General features: G+C 54.7%; 1 protein-coding gene across 3 annotated transcripts in view; it reads right to left on the bottom strand.

The window, feature by feature from the left end:
• Window positions 1-416: 416 nt before the first annotated feature.
• The window catches only part of GALNT16 (polypeptide N-acetylgalactosaminyltransferase 16), a 108,006-nt gene continuing 92,166 nt past the window's right edge, over window positions 417-16,256 (bottom strand). For 2 of the 3 annotated variants that reach the window (XM_032622343.1, XM_032622344.1), the window contains exons 13-15: window positions 15,861-16,002; window positions 15,075-15,197; window positions 9,567-11,759 (exon numbers count right to left, since the gene is read on the bottom strand). In XM_032622343.1, coding sequence (XP_032478234.1) covers window positions 11,622-11,759; window positions 15,075-15,197; window positions 15,861-16,002 — 403 coding nt within the window. In that variant the 3' untranslated portion in view covers window positions 9,567-11,621. Of the gene's footprint in view, window positions 632-9,566; window positions 11,760-15,074; window positions 15,198-15,860; window positions 16,003-16,256 lie in introns of those variants that run through there. The other variant, XM_032622345.1, reaches the window with a different exon arrangement.

Genomic DNA, 16,256 nt, shown 5'->3' with positions numbered 1-16,256 from the left:
CTGTGCGGTTCTTTCATTCTGGCCAAGGGCGTCTCCCGCGAGGCCTTGCACTCACTACTCTCTCTGCCCAAATGCTCTTCCCCAGACAGTCCTCTCCTAGCACTCAGGCCTTGCATCAGTTCCAATTCCTGCCCCATCTGAAGTTAGCCCTTACCTTCCTAGTAACTCAGTCGCATAGGCACCATTTACTTTCTGCATAACACCTATTAGTGTCTCAGAATAATCTGGTACATCTTGTGGGTTACTTTTTTTTCTCTCCCTCCAGAATATATGCTCCATATCAGGACCTTGTAGGTATTGCTCACTGCTATGTCCCCTGTGCCTAGAGCACTGCTTGGTATGTAGTAGTAGGTGAGTATTTATTCAGTTAGCCAACAGTTTTTTGTTTTTTTTTTAAATTTTATTTATTTATTTTTGGGTGTGTTGGGTCTTCGTTTCTATGCGAGAGCTTTCTCTAGTTGTGGCAAGCGGGGTCCACTCTTCATCGCGGTGCGCGGGCCTCTCACTATCGCGGCCTCTCTTGTTGCAGAGCACAGGCTCCAGACGCGCAGGCTCAGTAGTTGTGGCTCGTGGGCCTAGTTGCTCCGCGGCATGTGGGATCTTCCCAGACCAGGGCTCGAACCCGTGTCCCCTGCATTGGCAAACAGATTCTCAGTCACTGTGCCACCAGGGAAGCCCTAGCCAACAGTTTTTAAATGTCTGTCATGTGCCAGACCTAATGCCTTGTTCCAAGACAAAACAGACATGTTTCCACCAAGAACCCTGACTCAGGGTCGGCTTCTCAGGTGTGCAATGTGTGCAGTTTGTTCAGGGTGTTGGGCTTAGAAGGGCCCCATGCTGCTGTGATTGTTTTGAAATTCTTAATAGTGTATGCATTAGGTGACCCATATTTTCATTTTGCACCAAATCCTGCAAATTATGTAGCCAGCCGTACCCTAAAGATAACTCCAGACATCTCAGCACATTCAGATTTGAAAACAGTTTAGGGACAAATCAGTAGATTCTACACATCACTGTTAATAATTTTGACCAGACTGCCTTGCATATTTAAAGCTCTGGAAAGGGTAAGTGATTTACAGAGATAGTGTGGTTCAAGAATATAATTCTGGAAGCCAGACATCCTTGGAGCCCTGGTCCTGCCATTTCCTAGCTGCGTGACTTTGAGCGACTCATAACACCTGCTAACCTTGATTTCCTCCTTACAGATGGAGATAATGATAATGTCTACCCCCACAGAGCTGGCTTGAGAATTAAATGAAATAATACTTAAAACCCTTAGGTCCGGTTCTGCATGTCCTGAAAAGCAGGCCCAGTGGCCCAGCTAGCCACTCCCTCCTTTGCTCCCCTCCCTTTGGCTCCTCCCACTCTCCTGTATAGTCCCAGGTGGAAAATCTGGGTCAGTGTGAGTGACTGCTAAGTGAGAAGAATACTGAGGAGAAAAACCAAGGAATTATAGCCTTCAGGGAAGCAATAATATTTTACTTAAAAATTGCTTGAGCAAAGACTTTGTAGATGTTTGCAATTTGTATGCAAATACTAAAGACTCCAACACCCTGAGCCAGGACATGGCCCTGGGCAGAAACTTCAAGAAGACCACGGCTTGGACCTCAGAGAAGCCTTCATCAGTTTCTCTCTGCTGCCAGTTTAAACTAAAACCTTAGATAATCCCAAAGCCGCTGTTTTCACTGCCTTAGCCTTTAATATATTCATTATTATGTAAGGCAGTTTTCTAACAAGGTAGGTGCATCCCCATCTGTATTTGCTGCATATCTCTGCTGTATCATCCTTGTTCTCACATTCATTGTTTAATCAGGCACTGATTTGGCATTAACTTGCAAATGCTGGGTCTCCCTGCCTGATGAAAAAGTATTTTCACTGGTCAAACCTCACCTGATTCCTTGAAAACCCAAATCAACAGCCAGTTTAGAAGAGAAAGCTGAGAAAAAATTGACATGCACACCAAACCCTGCTTTCTAAGGCTAAAGACTCTCAGAACTGAGAGAACAGAAGCTTTTTTGCACTCATTCAGTCATTCAACAAACATTTATTGAACACCTACCATGTGCTAGGTGTTTACCAGGTGCTGTGGATATGTCTTTACCTTCCTGCAGTTTGCATTCTAGTGGGAATGTAGAATACAACCCCGATTCAAGGTAAAAGGGGGAAATATGGACGCTCAGGGAACCTTTAGGAAGACCCCTCCCCCAGTGGCTAGGGATGGAGGTGGAGAATCTCAGGGAAGCTCCCAGCATTCTTGCCCATGAATTACATCCATTTGTCCATCTCTCAGATCCGGGCCTGCCAGGACTCCTCTGTCTGCAAAGTTAACAAGCCTGACATGTACCTATCTTGAATACATGCCCCCTTTTGGAGTCCTGGGGACCCTGGACCAGGGCTGGGGCTAAAGTTGGAGTCAAGGCCTTCCCAAGGAGACTCGTTTGCTTCCCACTGAGCTACACTCATTCATTCGTTCATTCATCCACATTTATTGAGCACATCCTCTGTGTCAAGCTCTGGGGGTGCAGCTGCAAACGAGACAAATACTTCCCCCCTCACAGAGTTTGGGCACCCCTCTAGGCACCATGCCCCTTTTCTTTGTTTATTCCTGTCCATTCACAAATGTCACCTCGTTCAGCTCTTACTACATCGCTAAGAAGCAGGTATGTTTTCCCTGTTTTACCAGGGAGGGGACTGAGGTTCAGAAAGGTGAGGTGACTTGCTGTAGGTTATCCAGCTAGTCAGAGAAACAGCCGGGCCACAGCTTTCAGTGTGGCTCCCCAGCCGCTGCTTTTTCTGCCCCACCAGGCAGAGCGAACCCTGGGCTGGGAAGGGGCCTCCCAACAATGACACAGGGGCTTTCTCTGTGTCATTGATTAATATCTGTGGGGCCTTCTCAAAGTGTGGCTTTGTCATCCCCCCTCAGGCCTGCTGAGAGTGTCAAGGTCGTGCCTGTGTAGCCTCCAAAGACAGAGGCCGCTGGCCTAGGACAGTCATCACAGCCCCTCTGCTCCAGGGGGTGGGCCCAGTGAGCCCTGATGCATGTCAGGCCGGGGACGCAAATGAGAGAGGACCCCAGTTGGAACCACGCTTCTGCCTCGTAACGCTCCCTCCCGGCTCCCATCCTGGCCCTCCCCACCAGGCTGAAGCTTTTCAAAGCCTTGTTGGAACATCAAGTCCCCTGCTGAATCAACTTTCTCTGCTTCTCAAAGGTAAAAGCAAGTGGCACCGACAAAGCTTCGGAGCCAGATCAGCAGCTCAGGAACAAAGTGGATGCCAGGACGCGGGCCCCCACGTCTGAGCTGCGAGGCCGTCTCCTGTTGGCTGGAGAACGTCCTTAGCAGCTGGGAAACCCACAGGCCCAGGGTCTGGCAGCTCTGGCCTGGCCCAGGGTCAGAGAAACCCTCCCTGATAGTTTCCAGAAGGCTGCACATGCTTTCCAGTTTCTGACCACAGACATTTTCTCATGTGACCTCTGCCCACATCACCCCATTTACAGTTGAGGACCCTGAGGCTCAGGAAGCCTAAGTGGCGTGCTGGAGATTACCTGGCTCATAAAGGGCTGGGCTAGAGTCGGAGCAATTGTTCTCTTACTGCCAGGCCAGAACTCTCCTCGCCACCCCTGTTGTCACATGGTAAACAGCCAAGAAATAACTGGGACGGACACATTGGGTTATAAGTTTAAAACAAACCCAGGTGCTTGACGAGCATACAGAGACCACCTAGGTGCCTGGTGAGAACTGGGTGAATCTCCCAGGCTCCACAAAGAACCCTCAAGTCCCCACCCGAGCTGGACAAAGCCACAGGGGCTAGTGTGCAAAAGGAGATTCCACCTGAGCAAGCACAAAACTAGGGCCTGAGGAGAAATAATGCAGAACAAAGAAACTTACTGGCAGGAAGGTGTGTGGAAAACAGTACCCTGGCCAGGCTGCAGGGAGAAAGCAGACAATGTAGGAGAGAACCCTGGCCTGTGGGGCCGGAGCATTTGCCGGGGGGAGCCTGGCACCAGGCAGAGACATCAGCAATTGTCTCTCTTACTGTGTCACGGAAGGTTACGTTCTCAGGTCTCCTGGGGCCCCCAATTTCCTGCTCTGTGACTTTGGGCGTCTCAGACTCTCAGCCTGTTTCTACATCTGTAGAAGATGATAGTAGAGCCGATCCTGGCCCACCCTACCGCTCAGGCTTCTAGGAATCAGCCATGGAAGGAACTGGGGTGTAGGGGGACAAACCTTGGGCCCTGGAATAAGACTGAGAGCTTTGCACAGGGCCTCAGTTTCCTTAAGTGCAAGATGGGGAAATAACAATACAGAAGTGTGTCAGAGTTAGTAAGAGGGTATGAACTAATATATGAAAGGCAATGAAGGGCAGTAAGGAGCTTGGACCCTGGGTCAGACCTCATGAGTTCAAATTCTGGCTCTACCTCCAGCTTAGCTGGGTAATCTTGGGCAGGTGTGTTAACCTCTCTGGGCTTCAATGTCCTACTTTGTAAACGGGGTGATGATAAAACACCTACCTGATAGAGTTGTTGTTAGGATTAAAGAAGTTGAAGTGTGTGACTGTCAGTGGCTGGTGGATAAGTGATAGTACTGGCTATGAATGTCATCAGTTGGATGACCCATAAAAAGGACCTAGTCATATAACTCATGGCAAAATGTATGCCCATCCTGTGGGCTTGGGAGGTGCAGCACTGATTCCTTGATTCATGAATCTTCTGGGGTGGAAACTCTTCTATAACCAAGTCAGCCATCTGTGGCTGGTATTGGGGAAGAAACTCAGAAATCACACAAAGCGAAGTTGGCATGTGACATCTGGCTCAGCAGCAAACCTTGGCCAAGCCCCCTGCCCACCCACCCTCTGCCCCGGAGATATCTGGCAGCCTACTTAGCAGAGGCCAGGTCTGCCACACGCAGCGTCAGCTCTCTGAGCCCTCTGTGCCAGGTGATGACCCACGCCCTCCAGTAGGAGACCAGGACCCATCTCAGTCACCAAACCAGTGAGTGGCTCTCAAACTTGAGGGTGCATCAGAATCCCCTGGGGGCTTGTTAAACTCAGGTGGCTGAACGCCACCACCAGCGTTGATTCAATAGGTCTGGGTGGAGTTCAAGAGTTTGTATTTCTAGTAAGTGCCCACACGATGCTGAGGCTGCTGGTCTGTGGGAAGAACCACTCACCTGCACCTCTGTGGGACTGAGTTTACACCTTGCTGTTTGTCCTTGGGCAAGTTTCTTCTCCTGACAGAGTCGCCACTCCCTCATCCCTAAGGTGGGCACACCAGAACCTGCCTCATGGGGGTGTGGACACCAAATGAGATAAGGCACATGGTAGCCCTCTTCAGTTCTGGGATCCCAGGAAATGCTCAATCCATTAATCCACCAGTGTGTTGTTGTTGAGGGCTCAGAGACAACTAATAAGTAGGAAGGGTGGAGTTTTGAAGATCCTAAGCTTTTAAAGACAAGTGAGAGGGAAAATGAACAAATAGAGATTGGGTGCTTTCTGAATGCAGTGTACTGATTCCTAAACGCAAAAACGCCTTATCACTCAAAGCAAAAACCAACCAACCGATGAAATGCAGCTAGAGTCGACAAGCCAACACTTACGGGTGAGTCTGAGAACTGGGCTCTGTGCTGCAGCTGTATTGTGCTGTGCTGGGAAGTGCTGTATGAAGCTGGAGCAGACATAGGTCCTGTAATCAAGGAGCTGCAGTCCAACAGAAAAGAGAAAAGTCCACCTCCCAGCATAAGGAGGAAGGTGCTCACTTCAGCTGGAGAGGAACATTCAAGACGAGGAAGAAACAGGCCAGAGAGATGCTTTCAGGTTTCCTTATGGCAGCAGCATTTGCCTGGAAAAGGGATAGCATTCAACCCTTGGAGATGACAAGTAGAGGGTGGAAGAAACACAAAAGTACAGACAAGAGAAGGCAGACCGCAACTTCCAGAAACAGGACGCAGAGCGGTTTGGCTGGATTGCAGGGTGAGGAACAGAGGGTGGGAGCTGAGGTTGGCCTGGCTGCCTGGTGTCCAGGGATGGATGGCCTTGACCGTCGGTGGTTGACACGGCTCCCCCGAGCCTGTTCTGTGCCCTCTGTGGGGTCGGCGCTCAGCACATTATGGGCTTGGTGAGGATACCACAGGTGTGAGAGTCTGCATGACTCAGGAAGGGTATCCACAAGGAGCCCAAACCGCTGCCCAGAGCCTGCTCACCTTCCCAGCATCCGTCAGTCCCCTGCCCTCCCCCGACAGCCGCAGGACATGAGCCCAGGGCTGAGGTCACGCACACACCCAGGAGAGGGCCCCCAGCACCACTCTGCTGCTACAGCTGCTGCCCCCCACTGCTTACTGTGACCTGACTTAAACTCAACAACCCCCCACTCTCCCACCCCTGTGGAGAAGAGGCTCTGGAGAGCAGTCATCCAGGCAAGGTCTGCCCTTGCCTGTAAGCAGAGGAGCCCGGAGCTATGCAGCTACCCCAGATGGCTGGGGCCAAGGGCCACCCGTGCTGCAGCCAGCCTCCTGCTGCGCTGGCAACCGCCTCCACCCGGACAGTGGCAGAGGTCCCGACGAGGCCCTGGAGACTCTGCCCTCCTGGTTCTGGACCCAGAACCCCAGACTCTCCTGCCAGCCCTGGTTTCCCCTCCGAAAGAGGGTTTCCCAGCTGGGGGCATTTCTCCTCACGGGGGCGCCGGTCTGGCTCTGATGTCTGGCTCCCAGATCTTGTCCCCACATTCATCCAGCTCCCCCTTGGCTTCTCCTTCTCGCAGTGGGGTCGAGGGCCACTGTCCTTAGTGTACACAATCCGGAGCCGGCCTGTGTGCACTGTGTCCTGACTCTACCCTGCGCGGCTTTCTCTCCCTCCTGCTTCAGAGCGCTGCGGACTCAACATGCGTCGTATCAGCCGAGCCACGTATCATCACGCCGGTGAACTGGGAATCAGCAGGTATGGGTGGGAGCCCGGGCACAAACGCGCTTACAAGCACCTCAAGTGATTCCAGCGGGTTATCTGGACGCACCTTGAGAGACAACTTATTTGAAAGAAGAATTGTTGAAAGACAGGCCTGCTTTTCAGACGGCTTGAGCGGTCAGAGATAACCCAAGCCAGGGAGCAAGAAGAAATCGAGCCTTTCTGAACACTTGCTGGTCATTTGTATTCATTCTCTCCAGATAAGAATCACTGAATTTTCCAGGCCATCTCATCCCACCCTTTCTTTTGCCCTCCCCACACTAAGAAAACTGAGCCCTGCAGGAGTGGTCACTGGCTCAAGGAGCAGAAGGCCCATCTGTCTGGGTTTAAATGGCTCCTGTATTTTCTCTCTATAACTATTCTATGATTCCAGCCTGGTCCACATCACCACCATGCTGCAATGCACTGGGGCAGAAAGCCAAGGCCACTCGGCAGCTGCCCGCTGAGCCTCCAGCTGGGCTAGTATGGCCAGCTGGCCTCACCAGGCCTCATCCAACCTGCCCTTTACCTGGCCCGAGACAGGCATTGCCCAGAATGTCATTTCCAGCTGCCCCGGAAGCATCATGACTGCCCGGCCCCCAGGCCACAGTGAGAGCCCCCTCCGTGTTGCTCCCATAGCTCCCGCCTTCCCTGTAGCTCTTCTCTTCTGGTATTACGGTTGCCTATGTATCTGTCCATCTCCCCTGCTAGAACATTAGTTCTAGAACATTTGCCTTGTTTATATTTGTGTCCTCACCCCTAGGAAAGTGCCTGGCGTGCAGCAGGCACTCAGAAAATGCTTGTTAATAACAGCAATAACACACACTTACTAAGCCCTTAGAAAGGGCTGGCTGCTTCGCAGTAGTTAAATAAGCCAGTCCTCACAAAGACCCTCGAGAGCTATGAGTACCCCCATTGCACAGGTGAGGAAACCAAGGCTGAGAGATGAAATGACTTTCCAGCTAGTAAGTGGCAGAGCGGGATGGACCTGGCTGATGGGGTCTCCGGATCCCCACTCCTGCTACACCCTTGCCCACACTCCGTGGGGCTGTGTTCCACAGCAGAGGGCTGTCCCCAGATGGCTCTGGAGCCTCAATCCAGCTTGGCTGCCCACAGACTCGTTGCCAGGTCAGGAGAGAGCAGCCCACCCTGCTCCATCTCAAGGTCTTTGCTAAGGGCCTGGCAGCGAAGACTTTTAAGATGAAAGAAGCTGCCCTGGTCCCCCTCCCTCGTTCTGGAGGAAACTGACTCAGACTCTCAAGGGGGACACACAGAAATACCACAGACATTGAGAACATTGTCGGGCATGAAGTTGTGGACATTGTGAACTCCAGCCCTTCCTCTCCAGGTTTTTCCTTTCCTGTCCCATGGTGGGAGAGGACCACACCCCTTCAGCACTGGAAGACATCCTCCCCAGGCCTGGGGGTGCCAGACCCCCGGGAGGACAGAGATGTTGCCTGGGTTATATTCTCCCAACTGTGAGTGGGGAGACCCATACCGAGGGGCCAGGAGGAGCCTTTGTGAAGGCAAGTCACAGATGCCCAGGGACGGGGGACCCCCTCCCCGCTTGACATATGGGAGGTTGGCCCCATGCAGACACCCCTCCCGCCCTCCCCTTCCCATGTGCTCTGGAAGACTCTCTTCTGCGCATTAGGGTTACGTAAGGCCCAAGGCCATGGTTAATTGCCGGCCCCAGGGCTTTTGCTGATTCCTCCAGGGGCTGGCTAAGGGCAAAGAGTCTTAGTTCCCAGGAAAAAACTGGGGCTGAGAGAGAGAATGGGCCTCTGGAGAGGTAGGCTTGGAAGAGGGCAAGAGAGAGCACGACTCAGGAGAAGCCAGCACCAGAGCCCTTCAGGCTAGGAGTGAAAATAGATGCCAAGTGGAAAGCTGGCTCAGCCTGGCCGGGAAAGAGGCCCGAGAAGGCGGCAGGCAGTGTGCTGCACTCCTTGAGAGGAAGAGGGACAGACAGACTCTGCAGCCACGTTGTGTGCTCGGGCTTTGCTCTGGGCCCCTCAGGCCTGGTGGTCAGCTCTGGAGAATCCTGTATGAGCAGCCCTGAGACCAGGTGCGTGCGGGGGTGGGAACGGCCGTGTTCAGGGGGACTTAGTGGCGCGCGGGCCTGCCCACTACTGTTCATGTGTGCACCGAGGCAGTGCTTATTTTTACCTGGGTAGGTTCAGCTTCTGATCACAGACATGGTGGGGGCTTTCCATTGGTTTCCATGGAAACATTAGACAGAGCATCTGCTGCCCCATCAAACAAGGCTAGGCTGGTAGGACTCTTTCTGGAATTACTTTGCTCTTTCTACCTAGGAAAACCGTCCCACCTGCGTTTTTACCACAGCCGTCTTGCGTGGCAGAGGAAAGGAAGGGCAGTTCAGAGGGACCAGGCTGGTGCCTGGGAGCCTGGGCTCTGGTCCCAGCCTGCCCCACCTGATGGCTCCCCCCCAGAGCAGCCAGCCTGTCTTCCAGGAGCGCCTGGGGTCGTATGGGGGAGCACGTGGGCCGAGGAGCAAGCTACCAGGTGCAGGAGGGGTGAGAGCTGAGCGTGCTGTTTCAATTTTCCAGAATAGAGGGAGGGTGGCACTGAAGGCCTTGGCTCTGGAGTCAGAAAGGAAGGCGCTGGTGCACGTGTGCATGTGAGAAGTGGCTTTATTCCAGGAGTTCTTCATAAAAATGAGGTCCTCAGGGGCAGCGAGTGGCACATGCTTTGGTCAGGAAGAGGAAAGGCAAAACAGAATAGGGCTGCGTCCCAAAGGACAGCTGACAAGTGCTGAGCCTGGTTTCATCACAGGAAAGGAGGGGGCCCTCTCAAAGGCTCTCTGAGCAGCAGTCCTCTTACATTCATTGAGAGATGCCCACGTTCCCTGTCCCCAAAGGTCCACACTACCCACTGGGGTGGAAACGCACAAGGGAGATGGCGGTGGATGAAACATCACACAGAGGATGGGAGAAGTGTTGCCCTGCGGGCCAAGGGCTCCATGCTGGGGAGCGCAGGGGTTCAGGCCAGGGCACAGGAGCACGGCTGAGAGCACGCCAGCCAGAGCCAGGAGGTGAGAGGAAACCACCGAGAGCCCTCCAGGGTGGGTGTGGGCACCACGGCCCCAAGGGCTGCATGGAGGGAGCAGGACCACAGCAGTTGAGGCACAGCAGGGAGGGGGAGGGGCATGGCAGCTGCAGTGACTGCTAGCTCCAATCCAGACCGTTTGGCGATCAGGGACCTCTGTAAGAAGCTGGGGAAATCCGTGGACCCTCTCCTCAGGAAAATGCATATATGCACACAATGCAGTCTTTGGGGGACCATTTCAGGACATTCCTAGGCCTTCTGGAATCCATGAACTCTCTAGGGGTTCCAGGCTGATTTGCTTTGGGTGGGAGACCCACCAGGGTTCCTGGTACCACCAGTCTTTTCCCTAAGATCACACTGCCTGAGCCAGTGGGGCGGGGGGGGGAAGAGGAACGTGGGAAACAGCAGAAGCGGTTCTAAGACCAAGCCCTGGGGGAGGGGAGAGTCTCCCAGTGGTTGTGAGAAGGAGCTGGGAGCTCTGCACAAACTGGGGCCTCCAGCCAGCCTCCGGGCCACTGCAGCAGCCGAGCCCCAAGGGCCTCCCTCCTGCAGTGGGGCGGGGTGAGGACAAGTTCCAGCCTGGATGGCTTAGCCCCCATGACCTAGGGATGCTCCAGAATGGAGGTCCCGTTCTTACCGCCCTGCCGCCGACCCTGTAACGCTGTATTTACAGAGGCAAGGGCTTTTGAGAAGGCAGGAGTCAAAAACTAAGAGGGAGGATGGGGCTGTTCAGTGGTGTCTGTCCTTATGGGGTCCACACGGTACGACCGGGCAGGGAGCCAGGGCACCCGCTGGTCTTTAAGGCCCAAGGGAGAGGTCTTGTCCTGACACGTATCCACATAGAAGTGGGATCTGTTTAATAAACTGTGTCCCGAGGCTGCCCCTGGAGATCCCCCTTCAGCCCCTTGCTGAGGCGTGGGAACCAGGGCGCAGGACCGGAGGCACTGTCCCTGGGGCTGGTACGTGTGGGAGGAATTAGGTCCCCGGGGAGAGACCCAGCCTTTTCAGTGCTATGCTGCTCTTCCGTCCTCGTCTTTCTGCAGATCACCCATCCTTTGCCCTGGATCCTATCCCTCCCGCCCCCAACCCAGCAGCTGCCTGGGACAGGCCACTGAGCTGCTCACCTCTTGCTGTTCTCCACCTGCCCCGCAGGCTGCCCCTTCCTCCGCCTTCAGCCTGCTCCCCGTCCACACTGCCCACATTCTCCTCTCGTGCCCGATCCCACAGGCAGACCCCTGGCCCAGCGGGACCCGTGTGGGCTGCTGCCCTCGTTCTCCCCAGCCAGCAAGGGGAGGCCCCCAACCACTGTCCAGACCTCGGAAGGGTGAAGGGAGGTAACAAAGGGCCAGGGCTCCTGCCCAGTCTCTGCCCAGTAGCAGTCCAGCATCCTGACCTGCTCCTCTCCCCAGGCAAGGCCGGGGTGGTGGCCAGGGCAGCAGGGCATCACCCCTGCGTCCTCCCCATACAAGCTTTGGAGACTCGTGTGTCGTGGCAGTGGTGTTTGCTGATGACTCCGGCAGAAATGTGAGGAGATGGAAACGGCCCGCTTTACACTCCCCCACCCTAACCCCCTTCCGGTCCCAAAGTCTCATGCAAAAGGTACAGGAGGCCCCAGGCTACGGTCATGTGTGCGGCAACAGCCGCCACTGCTGGGCTGGGACATCGGCCTGGCACTTGCTGGTCACCAGCTGGGTGGTCTTGGCCTCCAGGCAGAGGCCGCTGACTGAATGCTGGATGAAAGAGGCTTTTCTCCTCCATCTCTGTGGGGAGAGGCAGGAAAGGAGGGGAAAGAGAAAACCATGATTAATAATAACCATAACGTTCATCCCTTCATTACACGTGTATGCAAGTGGCCCTAGGACACGCCCCCATCTAAATGGTCTGTGTGTCCCTTACAGAAGAGGTGCCCACACCCCACGTGCAAGCCTGAAGCCCATTCCTCCTGAACGCTCTGGCTTCTGTAGGCTGGCACGAAGAACTCACTGTCTAGCTCAGAGGCCCATGGGCTGAGTCTGGCCCAGAGATGTATGTTGTCTGGCCTGCACGTACTTATTTAAAAGTTGGCTTAGTCGTCGAGTAAAAACCTGCATTTCCAACTTCCCTTTAGACACGGGCCTGGTTTCTTTGGTGGCATCAGTTGGTTGCGGCTGAAGACCTGCTCTCTGCTAGTCAGCCTGGTTCCTGTTCGCCACAGTCCCACCTGGGCCCGACTCTTCTCCTCTAGGGCTTCCCCACTTGCACTCTGTAGGCCCTTGAGTTTGAGTCCTGGACTAGGTGAATCTTTTACTCCTTCAAACAAGATTTCTTCTTCCTGCAGCTCTAAGCTTCTGCCTGCAGCTGTGCAGCCGGTTACCTACACACTTTAATGGGAACTGGTCGCCGTCCCTGCAGAGATTAAGAGTGATGGGAGGTTGAGGGCACTTGAGTTCCCCCTATCAGAGTCATGAAGGGGCTCCCGAGGCAGTGCCTTCACCTCCTGGTGCCTCCCCTGCCCCAAGCTTGACAAGGGGGACAAGAGTTGTTCCTGTAGACCATTTTGGAAGTGGCTGGATGGAGGATGGAGTGTGGTTTGGAGAAGGGATGAGCGGCTGAGACCCAGGTTTCGAGGCTCAGGGAAAAGTACAGGGAGACAGGTCTATTTCTGGTTTCTCTCCTATTTCCCTCCCTTGCATCCATAGCCCCTCTTCCTATATCTACCTCGTCCTCTGTCCTCCGAAGAAGTGGGTAACGCTGGAGCCGCAGGGCTCTGAGGGGGAGGGGCCCTGTTCTCACTGGAGCAACTGGGAGGAGGGAGATGAGCAGCACCAGCTGCAGGGCCAGGGCTGGGGCGGCAGGGGAACGTGGGGCGGCCAGAGAAGGGAACCAACTGGGAGGTGCCAACAGGGTAGAAGGCAGCGAGGGGGCGTGCTGCAGAGCCCAGATTCCCTTTAGGAGTGCGGGGCTGAGAACCAGTCTCTCTGGCCCATGTGGTCCCAGCAGAGAGGGCTCCCTGGCTTAAAGGTCCTGGGCAGTGGGCAGGATAGGGCCTTTGGTCCCTCTGGAAGTCACAGCATCCTACTGGCTTGTGCTCTTCCAGTCTCTGACCTCCTGGGAAGGGTTGGCCACACACCCCATCTGGGCATTGCTGGGCCACACCCTTCTTTCATCCTTATGGCCAATGTGATCTGCACCCTCCTTGACATAAGGTAGGCACCCAATGCAGTTTTGTTTTATGAAGAATGAATGCATGGGTGAATGAATGAATCACCCAGTCATGAGGAAGTGCTCTGCAAATCATGGGATTCTCACTTCCTACCTGTGCCATCAGGCACGGTCTCGGGGTCTCCCTGACTCTCCTGGCCATTGTGTTCTGGCCTTGCCAGGGAAACAATGTCACCTCACAGTGCTCTCCCATCGCCAGTCTTGGTTCTTGGTTCTTATAAGGCAGACAGGGAGGGAGCCCCTCATTTTATAAGTGAGGAGACTGAGGCTCAGAGAGGTGAGGAGGGGTGACGGAGCTAGGACCTGCTGACACCATCCCAGCAGCTCTATGCACGTGTATCTCTCCCATAACTGATACCCAGGTGGCCTCAGAAACGGGGCCAAAGGGGGACCAGGAAGGGAGGCCTAGATTTGAGAAGGCACCGTCAGTGGGAGAGCTGCTCACCCTGTCCTCCTGGAAGAGAGGGCTCAGCTGTTGGGGCCCCTGCAGGATTTGCAGGGGCAGAAGGAATGGGGCCAAAGGAGATTTCTCGGAGCCCTGGGTCAGCGTGAAGGAGAAAATGGATGCTTCAGCTCCAGAGAAGTATTTGAGTGGTGGCTGCCCTAGGATCTACTTCCCTGACTTTGGCCTCAGCAAGGATGGGGTTGGGAGTGGGCTCAAGGCCTGACCCTCAGAGAGGCCGGTGCTCCAGGTAAAGGGGAGCCTGGGGACCCACCTAACTGCAGGGCAGGCAGAGGGGGCAGGCAGGACGAGCTGCAGCGTCCCAACCAGGAAGTGCTTCAGAGCTCTCTCTCCCTCCCTCCCACGCGCGCGCGCGCGCGCGCGCGCGCACACACACACACACACACACGGAGGCTGAAGGGAGAGGAAGGATCCGGCTGCTTTTCCAGAATAAAATAGCAAACTGCCGGTCATCCCTAAAGAAAGAGCCGACCCAGGCAACAGCACAGGGGTGGGAGGAAAGCCCGTGGCTGAATCAAAACGCCAGGCACTCTTCTGCCCCTCGCACTGCCCTGCAGGCTGGCCAGGGTCAGGAACAGGGGGAGCTACAAGAAGGTGTGGGCAGAAGAAGGACTGGACCAGAGCTCTGGCCTCTGTGTCCATTCCCGGGCAGAGGGGCAGCCCTCCCAGCCAGGAATGGAGTGGGGCTGACTGTCACTGGCTGCTGTGTGCCCTGAGCATCCGATTCTTCCTCAACAGGCAGGTCTGACCTGTGTCTCCCAGGATTAATAAAAATAGGGCACGTGAGAGTGTTTGGCAAATGGAAAAGGCAGTGCTCACGTGAGGCCAGCGTGCCAGCTTGGAAAACACTGTTGCTGGATCTGTTTCCCCAATCAGCTAGCAGTCAAGAAATACTTACTGAGCACCTACTATGTGCTGGGGCAAGACTGTGGGCTTAGGAGTCATGCTGACCTGGGTTTGAACCTCAGTTCCACCCCTTCCCAACTATGTGATCTGATACGTTTCTTAAATTCAGTGAGCCTCAGTTTTCTCACCTCTAAAATGGGGTTAGTACTAGGGCCCACGTTGCTGGGTTGCTGGGAGAATTAGATGAGATGACCTATGTAAAACTCCTAGCACGGGTTCCCAGTAAAAGCTCACATTTATTTTGGCTGTGCTGGTCGTCAGGGGTTAGGGATACAGTGTTGACAAGATAAATAGTCCCTGCCCGCAAGGAGCCACTGGATGCAGGATGGACATTTAACAACTACTTACCGTACTTCCTCATGAGGAAAACAATAGACTTGACCTGGATACTGGCTTAGGTCCCCCAAATCCTCACTCTGGAGGGCTTATTTGAGTCTGTATGTCAAACCCGCACTGTGTTCCCCGGGGCTGCCGCCATCCCGTGCCCATGGGCGAGAAGGCTTACCTGCCTGCCTTCTCTCGGGTTGCACGCCTGCAGTACGACCAGGGACCCGGGGGAGATGGAGGTGGAAGTGGCAGCCAGGCACTTCCCCTGCTGCTGGATGAGGTGGTCACTGAACAGCCATGCCTGCAAGACAGGGAGCAGAAAGGCCAAGTCCACAAGTACAGCAATGGATGGATGGATAGATGGTACATAGAGCAAATACACTGTGTATTTTGGTAAAATTTTCTACAAATACTAGGGATGGGTGTATGGGTAATCACTGTACAGTTCTTTCAACTTTTCTCTGTTTGAAATTTTTCATAATAAAATATTGGGGTGGGGGAGCTTAGCTGGAACTGGCCAGAGGACGTATGAAGGGATGCTCAGGGGATGGGGAGAAAGACAGGACATGGGAGCATGTCTGTCCCGGGGTCTCCATGACCTGCTCTAGTTCAACACGGCACATCAACACTCATGTTGCGCGCATGTGTACACAGGAGTCCTGGATGCCCTGTATATACAGGCGGACCACAGCTGCATCCCAGGAGAGAACTGGACTCTGTTTGGGCAGCATTTCTCCCTCTGCAAGGAGAAAGCAGGTGGTGCCCATAGGGCGACTGTGTGACAGGCTACAAAGGCGACCGAGTATGGTGGGAGCAGATCCAAGGAGCAGAGTGGGAGGGGACAGCTTGCAGGGTCCTTGGGAAAGTGCGTTTGTGGAAGGTGTAGGCAGAGGGAAGATGAGAACGGGCAGAGGGAGGCCCCCACCCATGCCCGGACCTGACCTGGGGGCCCTAAGCCACCTACCTGAGCCGCCGGCGGGCTCTTGGCAGACCCTCTGCAGGTCCCCATGCTGAGCAGGAAGTTACCAGCCGTGTCCTGTCCCTGGGATTCTAAGCAATTAGCCCCCTGCTTAATGATGCCGGGGAGCACTTCCTTCACGGGGACGCTGAGAGAAAAGGCAGCGGTCAGGCTTGTCCTCTGCCCTCCCCGGGCTTACCCACACTTACCCAGAGGGTAGCGCCCTGCCAGCTTTCGGGGCACCCAGGTGTCCGTGGGGAGGGGAGCCGGGGAGCAGGCCTGGCAGCAGAGGGAGGTGAGCAGGGGTGCCTCTGGGAAGACTGGGCCTCGCCCTACTGGGTTCTGGGCAGCTCCGGGAGCCCCAGGGCCTGCCCTGGAGGCCAGGCCTGAGAGGGTTCAAAC

The sequence above is a fragment of the Phocoena sinus genome, chromosome 2, assembly GCF_008692025.1.
Source record: "Phocoena sinus isolate mPhoSin1 chromosome 2, mPhoSin1.pri, whole genome shotgun sequence".
Classification (NCBI taxonomy): domain Eukaryota; kingdom Metazoa; phylum Chordata; class Mammalia; order Artiodactyla; family Phocoenidae; genus Phocoena; species Phocoena sinus.
This window is presented reverse-complemented; position numbering and strand designations above follow the sequence as displayed.